The 19,643-nt window shown below is 37.7% G+C and overlaps 1 protein-coding gene across 2 annotated transcripts; it reads right to left on the bottom strand.

Annotated features, from left to right (window-relative positions):
- Positions 1-4,733: 4,733 nt before the first annotated feature.
- SFR1 (SWI5 dependent homologous recombination repair protein 1) lies at positions 4,734-18,332 on the bottom strand. 2 transcript variants are annotated; one of them, XM_074295518.1, is made up of 4 exons: positions 17,858-17,993; positions 16,696-17,109; positions 10,782-10,850; positions 4,734-5,468 (listed from the first exon to the last, which is right to left on the bottom strand). In XM_074295518.1, exons 1-3 carry the CDS (start codon positions 17,951-17,953, stop codon positions 10,824-10,826), a joined length of 537 nt encoding a protein of 178 aa, XP_074151619.1. In that variant the 5' UTR covers positions 17,954-17,993; the 3' UTR covers positions 4,734-5,468; positions 10,782-10,823. The 2 variants fall into 2 exon arrangements, with proteins under 2 accessions (XP_074151619.1, XP_074151617.1); XM_074295516.1 differs by lacking the exon at positions 10,782-10,850 and having other exon boundaries at positions 17,858-18,332.
- Positions 18,333-19,643: the final 1,311 nt, after the last annotated feature.

The raw sequence follows: 19,643 nt of genomic DNA, 5'->3' as shown, positions 1-19,643 counted from the left end.
TAAAAAGAGTTTGTCCTTATTGAATCCTTTTAATTAGCCTTTGATATTTACCTTATATTTTTCTTGAATGTTACATGTCAAAATTTCCATTAACTTGCAACAAAATCCTAAAAGACTGGCAATTCATTGAATAAACTTTTTTCTCAGGATTATGACTAACTTTGCTGGATATAATATTTTTGGCTATAGTCCCAATACTTGGATATATAGTGTTCCAAGATCCATGATCTTTTAATGTTGCTGCTGCTAGCTCTTGTGTGATTCTAATTGTGACTCCATCATATTTGGATTATTTTTTTTTCTTACTGCTCACAATATTTTCTCCTTGACATGAGGGCTTTGGAATTTGGTTATGATGTGTCTGTAGGTTTTTCTTGTAGCATCTCTTTTAAGTGGTGATTGATGGATTTTTTTTTTTCTATTTCTTCTTAACTCTCTCGCTCTAACATTTCAGGACAATTTTCTTTAATTATTATATTATTACAACAAGATTCTTTTTTTGATCATACCTTTCACATGGTTCTATTATTCTTATATTTTCACTTCTTGAACTGTTCTCTAGATCTGTTGTTTTTCTTATGAGATCTCACATTCTTTTCTTTTTTTATTCTTAGATTTGTTTTATTATTTCCCAGTCTCTTAAAACTTCACTCTTTTCCCCTTGCCCAATGCTAGTTTTCAAGGAGTCATTTTCTTGAGTTTCTGGAAATCCTTTTCAAGTTGGTTGGATTTCTTTTCATAATCTTGTTTACTTTTGTTTTTGTTTTTTCCCTCAATTTCTTTCATTTAATTTTTTATAGTCTTTTTTTGAGTTCCATGAATCATGAATTATTTTTGGACAAATAACCATGGGGTAAGAGATTTTTTGTTGTTGTTGTTCTTATTTTTGTTTTAACTTTAGTTATCTTCCTCTGAAGATGAATCCCTGTCTTTCCTATTCCCATAGTAACTTCCAATGGTTGGATTCTTTCTCCTTTACCTGCTCATTTTTTAATTTATAGGTACTTATTGGTGTAATCACTAATTAGCCTAGACCTGAAATGTGGGGGATAGTGCCTCCAGCCTCAGGTCCTCCTTCAGTTATCCCCTGTAGCCTGGAACTGAAAGCTAGAACTTTGCCATCCTGTAAGAGTGCACAGCCAACAGTCCTTGCCCCTACATGCTCAGCCCTCATGCTGTGTGTGCTGGTTCCATCTTGCCCAGGGCTATGTTTTAGCAGCACAGCTGGTCTTGGTGTCCCGAATCAGTGGAGGTTCCCAATCTTCCCCACCTCACCACTACACACCTGTCAGATTGGCTAAGATGACAGGAACAAATAAGGATGAATGTTGGAGGGGATGTGGGAAAACTGGGACACTGATGCATTGTTGGTGGAGTTGTGAAAGAATCCAGCCATTCTGGAGAGCAATTTGGAATTATGGCCAAAAAGTGATCAAACTGTGCATACCCTTTGATCCAGCATTGCTCCTATTGGACTTATATCCCAAAGAAATACTGAGGAAGGGAAAGGGAGCCTGTGTGTGCCAAAATGTTTGTGGCAGCCCTTTTCATAGTGGCTAGAAACTGGAAAATGAATGGATGTCCATCAACTGGAGAATGGTTGGGTAAATTATGGTATATGAAGGTTATGGAATATTATTGCTCTGTAAGAAATAACCAGCAGGATGAATTCAGAAAGGTTTGGAGAGACTTACATCAACTGATGCTGAGTGAAATGAGCAGAACCAGAAGATCACTATACACTTCAACAACAATGCTGTATGAAGATGTATTCTGATGGAAGTGGATATCTTCAACATAAAGAAGATCCAACTCACTTCCAGTTGATCAATGATGGACAGAAACAACTACACCCAGAGAAGGAAAACTGGAAAGTGAATGTAAATTGTTAGCACTACTGTCTATCTACCCAGGTTACTTTATACCTTCGGAATCTAATACTTAATGTGCAACAAGAAAATTGGATTTACACACATATATTGTATCTAGGTTATACTGTAACACATGTAAAATGTATGGGATTGCCTGTCATCTAGGGGAGGGAGTAGAGGGAGGCAGGGGAAAATTTGGAAAAAATGAATAAAAGGGATAATGTTATAAAAAAAATTACTCATGCATATATACTGTCAAAAAAATTTATAATTATAAAATTAAAAAAAATTTTTTTAAATCTTCCCCATCTCAGGTTCCAGACTCTTCATATAGTCTGGGAGGGGAAAATTACTGTGGCTAGAGTCCCTTCCAACCCAGCTAGCCTCAGAACTCACTGCTTGTGGTTTCAGTGTTTGTTAACCTTCATTCTGGCCAAATCTCCATCCTGGTAGTTTTCTTTAGATCTTCTGATTTTCCCAGGAGGATCACTGTTCTGTCTCAACTCTTAATTTGTTTTTACTCCTCTATTTAAACTCTAAGGTGCTATTTTGTCTTGTTTATGGAGAGATTTAGAGAGCTTGGAATTTTCTGACCTCCTCCATCTTCCTAGAATCCTCTCCTTTATGTTCTCTTGAGTCTTATATTTGAATGTCAACTCATTTGCCTTTGTTGTTTTTTTTTTTTTCACTAAGAATACTTGAAAGCCCTCCAATTCATTAAAAATTAATTTTCCCCCTGAAGAATTATGTATAATATTGCTGGGCAGGTTATCCTTGGTTGTAATTCTAGCTCCTTTATCATCCAGAAAATCTAATTCCAAGTCCTCTTCTCCTTTATTCCAATTTTTAAGGAATTATTTTCTTTAGTGAGCTTTTGGACCTCTTTTTTCCATTTGGCTGTTTGCTTTTTAAAGAGGCATTTTTATTTTTGTTTTTGTTTAAAATTGGGTTTTTTCCCCAGTATTTTTTATGCCTCTCTTCATCAGATAGTCTTCTATTTCAACAGCCATTTCCCTATTGATAAATAATAATCAAAAGATATGCTCTATCAATTCTGAGGTACTACTTCATATCTCTTGGACTAAGTTGACAGGAAAAGATAATGAACATTAAAGGAGATGTGGGAAAACTGGGATGCCAATGCATTGAGGGCAAACTTGTGAAATGATCCAACTATTCTAAAGAGCAATTTGGAACTATGCCCAAAGGGCTATTAAACTGTGCATACTCTCTGATCCAACAGTGTCTCTACTGGGCCTCTCTCCCAAAGAGATCTTAAAGGAGAGAAAAGTACTGGAAAGAACCCACATGTGCAAACATTTATGGCAGCCCTTTTTGTAGTGGCAAGGAACTGGAGACTGAATGGATGCTCATCAATTAGAGAATGGCTAAGTTATGATACATGAATGTTATGGAATACATTCTGTAAGAAATGACCAGCAGGATGAATAGAGAGAGGCTTGGAGAGACTTACATGAACTGATACTGAGTGAAATGAGCAGAACCAGGAGATCACTGTACATGGCAACAAGATTATGTGATGGTCCACTGTGATGGATGTGGCTCTTTAAACAATGAAGTGATTTAAAGCAATTCCAATTGCTTTAAATGTGATGATACATGCCATCCACATCCAGAGAGAAAACTATGAAGACTGAATGTGGATGAACACATAATATTTTCACCTTTTTTGGGTGGTGGTTCTTTTGCTAAGTGTTTTTTTTTTTTTTTGCACAGCATGATGAATATGCAAATATGTTTAGAAGAATTACACATGTTTAACCTATTTCAGATTGATGTCTTGGGAAGGGGAAAAAGAGGAAAAGGGAGAAAGATTTGGAACACAAGGTTTTTGCAAAGGTGAATATTGAAAACTATCTTTGTATGTATTTGGAAAAAATACTATTTTTTAAAAATGACCTATGCCCAAAATGTTATAAAATCTTGCATTTCCTTTGCTCTAACCATGCTACTATGTATGAATCCAAAGATATTTTTAAAGGAAAAGAGCCTATATGTACAAAAATATTTATGGCAGCTCTTTTCTCAAGGCAAAAAACTTTGAGGAGATACCCATCAATTGGGAAATGACTGAATAAATTATGGTATGTGATTACGATGGACTATTTTCCTTTAGTAAATGATGCTCTCAAAAAAACCCTGAAAGTCCTCCATGAACTAAAGTGAAGTAAAATGTACTGTTTACAATTTAATAGCAATGTTGTGAGATGATCAGCCATAAATGACTTTGCTATTCTCAGCAATACAATGATCCGAGGCTTCTCTGGACTTAAGAGAAGTCCATACCCAGAGAAAGAATTGATTGTGTATGAATACAGATTGATAGAAAGATTGTGTATGAATACAGATTGATGAAAAATATTGAGGGCAGGGAGAAAAGAAGAGAATCCATTTTCTTTTGCAATATGCCTTAGTAAAAAACCTTTTATTTTAAATGTGTATACTAGGGGGGATATACCTAAGTACCTCAAGGAAGAGCTACTGCTGGGCACAGAATGTAAAAAGTTGGGGGGTTTGCACAGCGGGGATGGACAGGGATTGCAGTACTGGCTGTGGTAGATGTGGCTGTATCATAGACATGTCCCAAAACTGGCTGCACCATACCTTCTAGGGTCATAGGGGCTCATATATTTCATTCAACATCCTAAATATGCTAAATACTTGGGAGTAAGGAGAAGAGATAATGACTTCTGGCTTGTGGGTTCAAGGAAATCAATGTAATTTATAATACTGGAATGAAAAAGAAAAATTTGAGTATCACTTCCCCCCCAAAACAAACACCAAGCACAACTGCAGGTCACATTCAAAGAAATAAGAACATAAAAATTTGGGAACCTAGAATGCCAAATTTAAGACTTTATTCAGCAAGTTTTGAGAAGCAAGTTAGTTTCAGAGGAAAGTGACATATGCTTTTACTAATATAGTCCAACTTAGAAATAAGGGTTTAAAGTTAGTTGGAACAGTGACAGTGAGCACGTGTAAAAGAGAAACTGACTTCAAGAGACAAACTCTGGCGACACACTACATATAAATGTAAATATTACTCAAAATGAAAGTCCAAAAATGTTTAATGAATAAAATGGAACAGAAACAGGGATTTGGAAGTTAAGTCTGGCTTTAGACATTTTTGTAATTTTTAAAACTTGTTAAATATCAATTGACAAAAATAATGCAAATTGTTTTAGAAGTATACTTTCATTTTCATTTTTTTAACTCATTCTTTTCACAGAACTTATACAGTATAAATTTTATCAATAGTAGTCTTGTCAAATCATATAAGTCATAATTCTTATGCTTTCTTTAGAGTATGTTTTTGTTAACATTAGAAATATCTTTGAGTTGATTGAGAAGAACAAAGGCAGATTTCTGAAAATATTTTAATAATTAAAAATCTGTAAATTCTTCTTCTATTCTGTTGTAATGTAGTAACTGGTCTTCTAATCCATAACTGTCTATCAACTGAGTAAGGCTTAGTTTCTTGTTCTCCATAGACAATGTTGATTGCAGCTCAAAAAGTAACAGTTGGCTACTACTTCTCCACTTCTTTATCAATGACTGTAACTGTGAAAGGTTATTCTGAAATAGAAAACCGAATTATGAGTATGTTATCTAATTACATTAATTTTTTAAATGTAAAAACTATCTTGGGCCTACTTTAAAACTCAGAAGTTATTCAATCAATAAATATTTAAGGAGGACTTAAATGCTAGGGATACAAGTATAAAACAGTCCCCACTCAAAAGCTGCTTACATTTTAATGGAGGATATTTTAAAAATACCTATTATATATCTATATTATATTAAATAAATGTATATAACCATATATATAAAGTTAATAAGTACAATCACATACAAAGTGTCTAAATAAATACAAGGTAGTTTGGGAGAGAAGACTTTCCTACTCCTTTTTTCCCTATTTCCAAGGAAGTAAATTCTGAAAGTTTCAAAAAAAAAAAAAAAAAAAAAAAAAAAAAAAAAGAATCCAAACCATCCAATCCAACAAACCTTTAACATTTTGTGTCACAAAAGCAAAATGAAAAATCTGTCAATTATCTTCAGGCCCCATGCCTGTTTTAATCATTCAGCCTTCTACTTGAAGCAGACAGATGCTGATTTGAAAAATTTGAACTCCAAACTTCCCTCTAGTAGGTGACAAATAAGTCTAGCCTTGGAAGAGGGATCTGAAAGATGAAATTTGAGAAGGCAGAAAGCACAGAGCAGAACTTGAACAAAGAAAAGACATACTTCTAACCTACACTTTCATGAAAGTGAGATCCAGTGGTTATATATTACATATATTCTGGGACTTTTTCAATGTATCAGTATTGACTTTTTTTCTTGCTCAAAAATACTATTTGTAATATGGGAAGACTCTCTTGAGGAGATTGAGGAAGGATACATGTGATAAGTATAAGAAGCAGAAAATATGATGCACTCAGGGAACAAATGGAGCTCTCCTTGAAGCAGACATCTCTAAAAGGACTTGAACAGGAAAATGTCATAGTCAGACTTATGCTTCATGAAAGTTACTCTGGTAGCTGAGTCAATTGACTGTAACTGGAAAAGCATAAGACAAAAGCTAAGAGTCTATGTAAAGTCATGAAATAGAGTGGTAATCATATGAGAAAAAGGAATGGATGGCATGAGTTGCTGTGAATGTGAGTCTTAACAACTAAACCGGATACAAGAGTAAGGAAGATAAGGGACAATGATGAGTCTGAGGTTGTAAGCCGAATGACTAAAAGAATAAGGTTGCTTAGAATACAAGATTTGGGAGGGTGGTGGAGGGAAGAAGGTGGAGAAGCAGAGGCATGCATGCAAAGTCAAGATGGCAGAGAAAAGCCAGGAAGCTGCTGGAGCTCTCCCAGTTTTCCTTGGAAACAACATGAAAACAAGCAACAGAAACTACAAAAAGATGGAATGAAACAATTTTCCAACCCAACATACCCTGGAAGAACTTCTGCAAAGAAACGGAAATGTGGCTCAGCTCAGATGATGTCCCAACAAACCAGCAGGAAGGTCTTAAGGACCCCTTGGTCCTGGCTCAATAGAATCACAGCCTAGCAGAACAACAGGGCAGCCTCAGTCCCAGTGGCAGAAGGCAAATGGCCAGCTTAGAAAACAAGGCCCCAGCAAGCAGGACACTAAGTCGATCTACCCCCTGCTGTGAGCAAGTCACCAAGCACAAAAGGGCCCTGTGGCCCAAGCCCAAATTTGCCCAAGAAGCTGTAAGGGAGGGCAGAAGAAAAGAAGAAAGAAAAGAGGAAGAAAAAAGAAAAAAGGCAGGGAAAATGAGAAAAGAAACCTAAAAGAACTTTGACCATAGAAAGCTACAATGATGACAGGGAAGACTCAAATATCAACTCGGAAGAGAACAAAATGCCCATGTGCAAAACCTCAAAGGGGTACAAGCTGGTCTCAAGCCCTAAGAGTCTTCTTGGGAGAACTCATAAAAGTCAAATCAAGGAGAAATAGAAGAAAAATTGGGATATTAAAAAAAAAAAAAAAAAGTAGTACGCAAGAAAAAGTGAACAGGAAAGGACAGACAACATAGATACTCTCAGCATTATGCCTTCACATCATCTCAAAATAGCAAGAAATAAATATATAATAATTAAAAGTATAAGAAAATATATAAAAACCTCCATATAAGTTAAAGCCTTCTGAAATAACTACAAAGAACTGAACTCTTTAAAAATTCCCACTCACGTTAAACCACTTTAAGTTTGCTAGAATACACTGAAAGTTAAATGTTAGATAATTTCAAAGGCCTCCTACAGTAGGTAAAGCCCATCCCTCACACACTATATAGCTGATGGAAAACACTGCAAAGGAAATGCAACTCATGATTGGAGGAGCCATGAAGAAAAGCCCAATAATTAAGAATATTCCATGGCCATGGGGAAAAAGGGTTTATAAATTCTGCCATTATTGTGTACCAGGAACATTTATACTTGTATACACAATGCAACATAACTAATTCACAGAGGCTGAGAATGCCTAGCTAGCAGACAGCAATACTGAAAGTAGAAACAGGGAAAACAAAAATAAAAAAGGAAGCCTGATTCTACTTCTAAGAATAACAGAAAAAGATGATCAAAATAAAATATCTGGTATAAGCCCATTTCCAAGAGATAACCAATAGTGAATCCTATTAAGTGACAATAAAGTGGTAAATTAGAAAGGGAAAAAAAATAGCCCTAAACTTGGGAGTCTAGGAGACCCAAGCTTACAGTTCCTGTCATCGTAGGCACCTCATAACTGAAGAACCCTGGGTTACTCCCCTTATCTGGGGTTTGGATTTCTCATCTATAAACAGAGAAGGGTAGAGAATTCATGGCCCTTAGCCCCTTCTCACTTAAAAGCTCTAATTCTATGAAAGGAGGAAAACAAAACAAACATTCCAGAAAAGGCAATAATATAATGAATATAAAAGTATGTGCTAAAAAAAAAAGACAAATTCTGAATATCCCTCCAAAGACAATCAAAATTAGCAAGAAACTTTAGAATTGAATATCAAAATCTTTAGAAAATGAAATCAGGATAAATCCCAAAGAAAAAATAAGCTAAACACTGGACTACATATATCAGTGTATGGAGAATCTCTTCAAATCACTACAGGAGCTTTTAAAAAAAAAAAAAAAAAATTTCTGACAGATCTAAGAAACTTCAAAACCCAGGAGGCTTTTAGCTCCTAGAAACAAGCCTGATACTGAGTGGGAAATCAACTTACTTGTTTGGAGGAGGACAAATACTGAATGGGCAGAATCCAGGAGCTAATCTTGACTGTTCAAGGCCTTAGCTATTGCTATTACACTATACACTGGACTTTGGTGCTAACTTCTAATTCTGATCTGAATGCCCTCTCCTATTCCTGTACCACTGGCTCAGAAACTTATATCCCTGGTAATTGAGCCCATATTCTATAAGACTGATACTTTTGGCCACTTCATGAGTGAGAACTATATAGCCACAACTGTCCACCCTGCTGCTCAGCTTGGGAAATCCTACCTAATGGTGTGAAGGTCTAACAAAAGCAAAGCCAAAGAATGTTATACTTGTGGCAAGTGGAAATGTTCGAAACAATTTTAAAGAATTTTTCTGTGTACTATATAGGATAAAAATTTTTTTAACAAAGTCATGCCCATTCTCAATTTATAAAATATATTTTAAGAACAACTATATCTGAGGGACTTAAAAACTCCAATCAACATAATGACTAATCATAAGTCCAGAGACACATGATGAATCATGTTACTTCCAGGCTGAGAGATGATGGACTCAAAGAGTACAGAATTAGGTGCTTATACAAAAGTACACATGTACGTGTATACACACACACACACAAAATCCTTTTTGTAATGACTAGAAATGGAAACTGAATGGATGCCCATCAGTTGGAGAATGGCTGAATAAGTTATAGTACATGAATGTTATGGAATATTATTGTTCTATAAAAAACAATCACAGGGCAGCTGGGTGGCACAGTGGATAGAGCACCAGCCCTGAAATCAGGAGGACCTGAATTCAAATCTGGCCTCAGACACTTAACACTTCCTAACTGTGACCCAGGGCAAGTCACTGGGCAAGAAATGATCAAGAGGATGATTTCAGAAAGGCCTGCAGAGACTTACATAAACTTATGCTTAGTGAAGTGAGTAGATTCAAGAGACATTGTACACAGAAGCAACATTATATCATGATCAATTGTGATGGACTCTTCAACAATAAGGTGATTCAGGCCAGTTCCAATAGACTTATATGGAGAGAGCTATCTGCACCCAGAGAGAGAACAGTGGGGACTGAGTGTGGATTACAACATAGTATTTTCAATTTTTATTGTTTTTTTTTTTCTTTTCTTTTTCCCATTTTGACCTGATTTTTCTTGTGCAGCATGATAAATGTGGAAATATGTTTAGCTATTTTTAAAGCTATATTTAAGTTATATTGGATTGCCTGTTGTCTATGGGAATGGGTAGGAGAAGAATTTGGAACACAAGATTTTGCAAGGGTAAAGGTTGAAAACTATCTTTGCATGCATTTTAAAAATAAAAAGCTATTATAAAAATGTATATTAAAAAGGTTAATATACATGTACAACCAGAAAAAAATAAAAATTATTTTTTTTAAAAATTAGGTATAGACTAGTATCTTATACTATACACCAAGTTAAGTTCCAAATGGGTATATGACAACTTAAATAAATAAAAAGAACAGGGAAGAAATTTGTTAATCTTTTGGCAAGGAAAGAGCTCACGACCAAAAGACGTAATAGAGTGTTTTTCAGGACATAAAATGGACAATTTTGTAATAATTTTTTGGTAAGTCTGCCTGCCATAAACTCCAGTGGTTTCCTGTCAATTCTAGGATTAAATCCAAAGCCTTTTATAGCCAAGCCCTCTCTTACCTTTCCAGTATTCTTATACCTAGCACATTTTTTCTGATCCAATGAAGTTAACTTCTTTGCTGCTCCTTGAATAAGAAACTACATTTTCAGCTCTGGGCATTTTTACTGGCTAATACTCCCTATGCCTAGATACCCTACCTCCTCCTCATTGTCTGTTGATTATTTCCAATTTATTCTGTATAGCTTATTTGTATATAGTTGTTTGCATTAGATTGTGAGCTCCTTGAGCACAGACTATCTTTTACATTTCTTTGAATAGCCAGCACTTAACAGTATTTGATACAAGGTGGGCACTCTAACAATGCTTATGTACTGACTTATTTGCTACTTTTATATACCCACCATTTGGTACAAAGCACAGGTATTTAAATATATATATATGCTAGATGATCTTTCTGTTCTCTTTTTAGTCTTGAATTTAAGTATCTTTCTAACAGTAGTAGTCTTATCTCTCCCTACAAACATGAGAGAATTTTGCTTACTCTTTTCTTGATAAGTGAGAATGAAATGTGACAAGAGAAGGCTCATTCTGTAGTGTAGATGGATAATATCTAGAAATGAAGTAAAAAACAAAATGCATTAATAAAAATTACTAACAAAGTTCCACACAGGATGAATCAAAGCATATTTTCAAAGAGAACAAAATCTAAAAAAGAAGCCATTAGTAGGATCTATGGCCTCCAATATTCAGATTCACAAAAATATTGCTAAGTAACCAGGTAAACTAGAGATGTGAATGTAAAAAGGTAAATTTGATCTTATAGGTATCAGATACTTGATGGGTAGAACTTGTAACTGGAATTTAAATCTAGAAAGATTTACCTTACTAAGAAAGTGAATAAAAGATGAAGGAAAAGGAATCTTATAAACATGATACAATAAAAAAACATAAGAAAATACAGAATTCAAAGTGAAGAAATATAAGTGAAAAGTATTTAGGCAAAAAATCAGATTAAAAGCCTAGGAAAAGATGGTAGTATCAAGGTGTACTTCAATTATAAATGTTCTTTGAATTTCCAACGGCATTTTCCAATTTCTAATGGCATTTTCTCAGTCCTCATCCTTCTCTGCAGCTCCTAAAACTTCTCCTTTCTCAGCCTTCTTTACTTATGTTATGTTATATGCTCCCTCACCTTAGGTATCTCCCAAGGCTCTGTGTCCTGGGCTCACTTTTTTCCTATATGCTCTCATTTGGTTATTTTACCTGTTGCCATTTGTCATCTCTGCTTATGATTCCTAAATCTACAGAAGGAGAGTCCTTGTCTTTTTACTGAGCTGTATCCAAAGATGATGGGCCATTTCAAATTATATGTCCCAAAGAATATACAAATCAGAGATAGTCCTTGATCTCAAAGAAGGGAAAAGCAGGGGAAGGACTCTGTAAGACAGATGAAAAAACAACCCAGATAAAGAGCTGGATGGCATATGAAACATGGTCTGACCAAATGTGAACTAAATATAGTAGGGTAAGTGAGTTTGCATTTATTCACCAATCAAGACAGCTCAGACCCAAGATGAGAGTTCCAGAACTGAGATTAACTCTTCAAGAACTGGGAATATGGTTTCTGTAAGTTCAGTCAAGAAAATGCTGTTGGTAGTAGCAGCAAGATGTTTTGGTGGATAGCTAGATGGGATATGCTGGAATTTTTTTTTTCTTCTGAAAGCTGAGCTGCTAATAATTCTTACTTTATCTTAATATTAATTTATAAAAATTGGAAAAATGATCAAAGAAACTGTTATTCTGGCTGATTCAGATCACTAGGAAGAACTGTATAATGGCAACTTTGGAGGAAAGTCACTACTTAATCTTAGAATAAAGCCAATCTTAGAAGAAAGCCAGGTAATAATAGTAAGATCAATACATTAGAGTTCAGCAAACAAAGGAGACAAGAATAATCTTACAATGATTTGTATGTAGAAAATAGCTTTCAGCAGAGAACAAATAGGTAGATCTATCCCATGGATTAAAATCCTATAGAGAGGGGTAGAACCAAGATGGCAGTGTAAAGGCAGGAAAACTTGTCCAACCTCTCCCCTAAATTGCTCCAAACTCTCTTAAATAATGACTCTAAATAAATTTTAGAGAATCACAACACCCAAAAAGATGGAGTAGAACATTTTCCAGCTAAAGGCAAATTAGATCTGTGACACTAGGGTGAGAGTCAGCATGGAGTCCTAGCAGCCCCAGATCCAGCTCCAGCCCAGACCCCAATATCTGTGAGGCTCCTGAACCTTTGAGACCCGGGACACCAGGGAGGACTCCAAAGGCCAGTGGAGATTCTGTGGCAACAAGGTAGGAGTGTGGTGTACAATGGTAGTGTACAATGCTAGTGCAGCCCAGGTCACCTAAGCCCCAGATCAGCCAACTAGCACAGTAGACCTTTACAATCACAGTGGGATTGGGACACACCTAACAGCTCCAGAACAGAAAAGAGCAATTGTGTTCAGACTCCTAGAAGGATGTCTGGAAGCAGTGGCACAAAACCCCTAAAGCTGGGGACAATGAAAACTCCCCCAGAAACAGAGCCCTGCTTTAACAGAGAGTTAAAGGCAGAGGAAAAGGTAGGGAAATGAGCAGAAAACAAAAAGTTTCTTGACCATTGAAAGTTATGGTGACAAAGAAGATCAAAACACACTCTGAGAAGATGATAAAGTCTAATCTCCTACATCCAAAGCCTCCAAGGAAAATAAGAATTTGGCTCAAGTCATGCAAGAGCTCAAAAGGGACTTTGAAAATCAAGTAAGAGAAACAGGAAAAATTAAGGATACAATTGAGAGAGGTGAAAAAGGAAATACAAAAAGCTACTGAGGTGAAGAATGCCATAAAAAGAAAAACTGGCCAACTGAAAAAGGAGGTACAAAAAATACTGAGGAAAATAACTGATTGGAATTATGTTCAAAAACTTAAATCTACTTTAACACTGAATAGTGGTTTTCTTGTGATATAATGATTGGTTATACTCAGTTATACACTCAGTGTGGAACATACAAGGGAGAAGCTCTCAGGGCCAAGGGGACTTTGGGAGATTCACAACTAGGAATGACTTCCCGAAAATTCACAAGCCCACTCTCTGGGAGGAGGAGTCAAGAGTCATTCCTACTTCTACCTTTGTGCTGGCTGGAGACATTCGGACAAGAGCTTTCGGGAACCAATAAGAGAGAAAGGCCTCCAAAAAACTAGCTGAGCCCATGTGAAGGAGATAAGATTTTGGAAGAGACAATAAAAGATTTGGACTTTAACTCCTATTGAAACTGAACTAAAGCCAAGGATGCCTCCAGAAGCTTCCCAAGAAATCTGCTCCCAGAGAACGTAATGATAACAACTTAGAGAACAGAACATTACATTATGGCATATATAAATGTTATGGAATATTATTGTTCTATAAGAAACTATCAGCAGGAAGATTTTAGAGACTTAAGTGAAATGATGCTAAGTAAAATGAGCAGAACCCGGAAGTTCATTATACACAACAAAAACAAGAATGCATGATGATCAATTTTGATGGATGTGACTCTTTATAACAATAAGATGATTGAGATCAATTTCAATGATATTATGATGAAAAGAGCCATCTACACCAAGAGAGAGGACTGTGGGAACTGACTATGGATCACAACATAGTATTTTCACTTTTCTGTTGTTGTTTGCTTGCATTTTGTTTTCTTTCTCTTTTTTCCTTTTTGATTGATTTTTCTTATGCAGCAAGATTACTGTATATATTAATGTATGTAGACATATATTGAATTTAACATATATTTTAACATGTTTAATATAGATTACTTGCCATCTAGGGAAGGGAGTGGGGGAAAGGAGGGGAAAATTTGGAGGTTTTTAAGGGTCCATGCTGAAAAATAATCCATACATAAAATAAAAAGCTTTAATGAAAAGAAAAAAATATACAGTTAAGCAAATGGAAGCTAATGACTTTATGAGAAATCAAGATACAATAAAGCAAAGCCAAAAATATGAAAAATTGGGGTGAGGGGGCAGAAATGTGAAATATCTCATTGGAAAAACAACTGACCTGAAAAATAGATCTAGGAGAGAGAACTTAAAAATTACTGGTCTACCTGAAAGTCGTTATCAAATAAAGAGCCTGGACCTCATCTTTCAATAAATTATTAAAGAAAACTGTTCTGATATTCTAGAACCAGAGGGTACAATAGGAATTGAAAGAATCTACTGATCACCTCCTTAAAGAGATACCAAAATGAAAACTCCGTAAGAATATTATAGCCAAATTTCAGGTCAAGGAGAAAATACTGCAAGCATCCAGAAAGAAACAATTCAAGTACAGTGGAGCCACAGTTAAGATAACGCAAGATTTAGCAGTTTCTACATTAAAGGACCACAGGGATTAGACTATGATATTCTTGAGGGCAATGGAGCTAAGATTACAACCAAGGATCACCTACCCAGCAAAACTGAGTATAATACTTGAGAGGAAATGATAGATATTCAATGAAACAGAGGATTTTCATGATGAAAAGGCCAGAACTGAAGGGAAATTTGATATTCAAATACAGGATGCAGGAAAAGCATAAGGAGGTAAACAGCAAAGTGCTATCATAAGAGATTTAATGTTTATCTGTTTAACATTCCTACACTGAAGGATGACACTTGTAACTCAGAATTTTTTTAGTGTTACAGCAGTTTGAAGATGGACACAGGTGTGAAATTAATATGAAGAATAGTATTTTTTTTTTAATGATGAAATTAAGAGGTGAGATAAGAATGTATTGGGAGAAAGGGAAAGAAGAGAAGTGGAATGGTGCAAATTACCTGCCATAAAAAAGAGGCAAGAATAAGCTTTTGCACTAGAGGGGAAGAGGAGGAGAGGGTGAGTGAACGAACCTTACTTTAATCAAAATTGGCTCAAATAGGAAATAACATACATATTCTGAGGAGTACAGAAAATTATCTTACCCTGCAAGAAAATAGGAAGGGAATGGAACATGGGAAGGAGGGCGTATGATAAAAGAGAGGGCATTTGGGAGGAGGGAGTGGTCACTAGCAAAACATTTTTGACAAAGGACAGGGTGAAAGGAGAAAGTAAAAAGAGGAGGAAATACAATTAGCAATAATAACTGTAAAAATTTTTCGAAGTTTCTCTGATAAAACCTCATTTCTCAAAAATAGAGGGAACTGAGTGAAACTGCCCCAATTGATAAATGATCAAATTATATGATGTGCCCAAAAGGCTATAAAATTTATGCATATTCTTTGACCTAACACCACCACTGCTAGGCAAGAATATCAAGCGATTTGGAGAAAATTAAAAAAAAAAAAAAAGAAAAGAAAAGAAAAAGAAAATTACTCATATGTACAAAAAATAATTTATTTCCTCAGAGCAAAAAAAAAAAAAAAAAAAAAAAGGGAAATTGAGAAGATGCCCCATCAATTAGGGATTAGCTCAACAAACTGTAGTTTGTGTTTGTGATTGAATATTATCCAGCATGCTCTCAGGGGAAAAAAAAAATATCTGGAAAGTCCTCCATGAACAAAGTGGTCTAGATAAATGGATTTACAGTAGGTTAAATGATTATATTGTGATATGATAGTAAACTTCTCTGGTTTGCTCTCTGGAAGCAGTTTTCCTAAAAGCTAACAAAGTTGTCTCAGATCTGATTGACACCTGTCTCCCCTGACACAACTTCTGGTCATCTAAGGGCATAAAAATTCCTATGCAGAATGAAGCTGGGGCCCTTCAGACTTGATGAATATCAAAAAGCTGAGCAAGTCATCACACCAGACTGGACTTGATGATGGAGGTGGGTTTGAGATGAGGGAGGATGTCTATAGAAGGTAAGTATCAGTGTGCTTGCTGCAAAGCCTTAATAGGTTTGGGCTCCATAAACCTATTGTAAACTACCGGATGACTTTTGAGTGCCTCATTTCATCCTCAAATTGAACCAGAAGTAAAAGAGGGTGACAGCTCTCAAGGCTTTCCCTAATACAAGGATATAATTAATGAATTAGGTTTGTTGTCAATTTAGACAAAAGTTTCCAGAGTTTAACTCCAGAAGTTTAACTTCTGCCCAGTACTGTTTCCAACACTTTTTTCAATGATTCAATGATAGCATAGTATATTTATCAAATTTACAAATGACACAAAGCTGGGAATGATAGAACATTACATGACAATAAGGCTCTAACTGATTAGAACATTTGGAAAAATTTAATAAAATGACCTTTGAACAGGAATAAATATCAACTTGTACTTTTAAGGTTCATTCATTAAAATCAAAGGAGATGTGGCAGTTTATCTGCCCTACAGAAGGCTGTCAAAAGCCTTATTTCTTAATCGGTAGGAGAGTATATTATGTGTTACATACATCCATTTGCTGTAATTTATCTTATGAAACATATTTGGGCAACCAATCTTAAGTTCTTACCTTTGATCTATACATTTTGGCCAATTTTAGCCTTCGAAGAAGCTCTTCTTTCTCTTGAACTTGCTTCAACAATTTCATCTTTTCTTCAAGCAATTCTTGCTTGCCAACGTTGCAGCCTTCTGATGCTACCTGGGGGAGATTATCTGGCAGAGTACTTATGACCAGGGACTTGTTTCTAGAAATATCAACATCCATTGAGCAGTCTTTCAAAGACAGACTTTCTTCAGCTGCTTTTTCTATATTTTTACAGTTTTCTGGAGACCCAGAACAGTTTTCACCACTGGAAGATGTTGCTTCCTTTAAAGTAGCAGAGCTATTTTCAGTGCCTACTTTAAGACGTTTTGCCACAGTATGATAGGAATGAAATGAACTTCTTGTTTTCTTTAACCGTTCTCTCAGTGTTGTACTCATTGGCTAAAAAAGGAACCAAAATTAATATTAATTTTTTTAAAATGTAAATAAAGCAACCACTCAAACAACATCCCACTTGTATGGCAAACATCACCAGATGCCAGATGCATTCTGTTTCTACACCCTATTACACTGCACATAGCCCTATTAATACAGAGAAGGAAACTTTAATATCCATGTAATGGGAGTTTCCTTTTAGAGGAGTACAGAGTAAAATGTAAAGGAGAAATTGAAAGCACTCAAAAAAGGCCAAATTTTTTCATTCAAAAATAAAAAAGTTGAAATTACTCAAGTAATTCAATTTATGACCTTAGTTATAACCTGATACAGAAGTACCTCTGTGCTATTGCCAAAAGTATAGTTTCCAAAAAAATCAGAAGTGATCATTTCAAGTTAAGTGTGAGTATTTTTAATTAAAGTATCATAGGATATCATAGGAAAAGCACTCGGTTTGAATTATGTTTGTTGCACCGGCCGATATTGATCTTGGACAAATGCTTTTAACATGGGAACTGAAGTTTCTCCTGCAAAATAAGAGTTGGACGAAATGATTTCAAAAACCTCTTGTACCTTAAAATCCTATTACCCACTTTACACATTATGCTACGACTGACATTTCTGGTGATTCATTCAACCAAACATTAAAAATGTGTTCTGCTTTAATACAGTACAGCGCTTCGCGTGCAAAAATGAGAATCCCCCGTTCAAACAGCCGTTAAAAGCAGCTCCCGAGGACGCGCCCCAGGCATACCTGTTTCCCAGAGTGCAGAGTCGGGGGACCGGCGGCCACTTCCCGGGCCGGGGGAGGCGCGGGGAAGGGCGGAGCTCCATCCGATGGAATTTCCATCTCGAAAATGGAACGTTTGCTCTAGAAAACCCAAACGCATAAAACTTGAAGTAATAAAGTATGTTTAAAAACGACCACAAATGCTCCCTGCCCTCGGTCCCGAAGAGCTTCCACGTCTGGCACTAGATGCAGGACTGTTAATTGCAGATGCCCCCCGGGGACCAAGACTTCGGAAAACTCTAGGCTTAGAAGCCGCGCCTCCCAACATTCCTCCTCAGACGTCCGGACCAGCCAGCCTCCAGCCCCAAGGAGAACCGAAGCCCAAGGAAAGCCCGGCCGCGGAGAAAGGGTGCTCCCGCCGGGCGGCAAACTCACGCTCCAGACAGAGAACTAGGAGCGCGCCAGAGGCGACGCGAAGCGGAGGACGCCGAGGAGAACGCGGATCGCCCCGCCCACCACCTCCTTTCTTCGCCTCCACCGAGGGGAGACCGCGCACGCGCGCTGGGGTGGCGGCTACACTTCACCGGCACTCTCGCCCCGCCCCCTCCCGGCGTGCGGGAACGCAGAGCAAACTCGGAAGGAGCCGCCGTCGGCCCACGGGACAGAACGGGTGGGGCGGGGAAAAGGCCGCGAGACTTCTGTTTGCTTCCAGAAGAGTAAAAAAGGATCCACCTTCGTGGAAGAAAAGGGAATGTAGTTTCTGGCCTCCGCCGCGGCCCCGCGCGGCTTCCCCGAGCCAGAGCCCCTCTGGCGCCTCACGTAACCAGGTCACGTAAGGTCACGACCTCTGCCCAAAGCCCTGCTTCCGCCACAGAACGGACGGCGGTCTTTTCCGGACCGCCTGATTACAGACTGGTCTGTGGAAGCTTCCCGGTTACTAATAATCGTTAGCGTCCGTGACGGGAGTGGAGCTCGATCCGGTGCCGCGGGGGCACAAAGCCTCCCTATCTTTTTCTGAGACACATCGCCGCTTCCGGCCCACAGCGGTCGGGTCCCCTCCACACAGAGCCCCGAGGGAAGTGCCCAAAGCTCAGATTCCCGGCCCTTCTTCCTCCGTAAACTCCGGCGGTTCTCCAAGTTCCATCTCTACTACTTTGTGGGGGACTGGTGGGCCCCGGACCGAGTCCCGGGTCTGGCGTCATGAAGGTCCGATGTGGCCTCGGTCGCTTTCTCACTGGGTGACCCCGAAGAAGCCCCTTGACCCCTGTTGGCCTCAGTTTCCTCATTTGCTAAATGAGCTGGAGTCCGCAGACAGAAGTCTGTAGCGTTACAGCCCGTACAGAGCCACGAGTGGGGGTTGGGTGAGAGTTGTCTGCACCCCACTCTTGCTGACCTTGGCGGCCTTCAGCATTTCCAGACCGGCTGTAGCTGGCACTGCTAGGTCCCACCTGGGACACACCCCCTTATGACTTCTGTTTGCGCTCCCGCCCTCCACTTACAGGATCACTTAGCAGCTTGAATGTCTTCTGTATCCGAGCGCCAGAGTTCTGACCCACTACCCCATTCTTCCTCAGAATCAGCCAAATTATCACCCAGGACTTAGTGGGGCTGATACTGCTCCCATGTATGTCTTATTTATGCCTTTTCTAAAAGCTTTCCTTCATAAGCAGTGTTTCCCTCTTGGTTTTCTCCCTTTAGAACTGGCTTTTGTGTTCTCTGGGTATCTTCCCCTCTGGGGAAAAGAGAAATCCAAATTCCCTAGAGAGTGTCAGCATCGAGTTACAAAGGGAGCTTCATGAGGACCTTACAG

The sequence above is a fragment of the Sminthopsis crassicaudata genome, chromosome 2 (genome assembly GCF_048593235.1).
Source record: "Sminthopsis crassicaudata isolate SCR6 chromosome 2, ASM4859323v1, whole genome shotgun sequence".
In the NCBI taxonomy this organism is placed as follows: Eukaryota; Metazoa; Chordata; class Mammalia; order Dasyuromorphia; family Dasyuridae; genus Sminthopsis; species Sminthopsis crassicaudata.
Note: the sequence above shows the minus strand (reverse complement) of the source record. Positions and strands in the feature narration are given on the sequence as shown.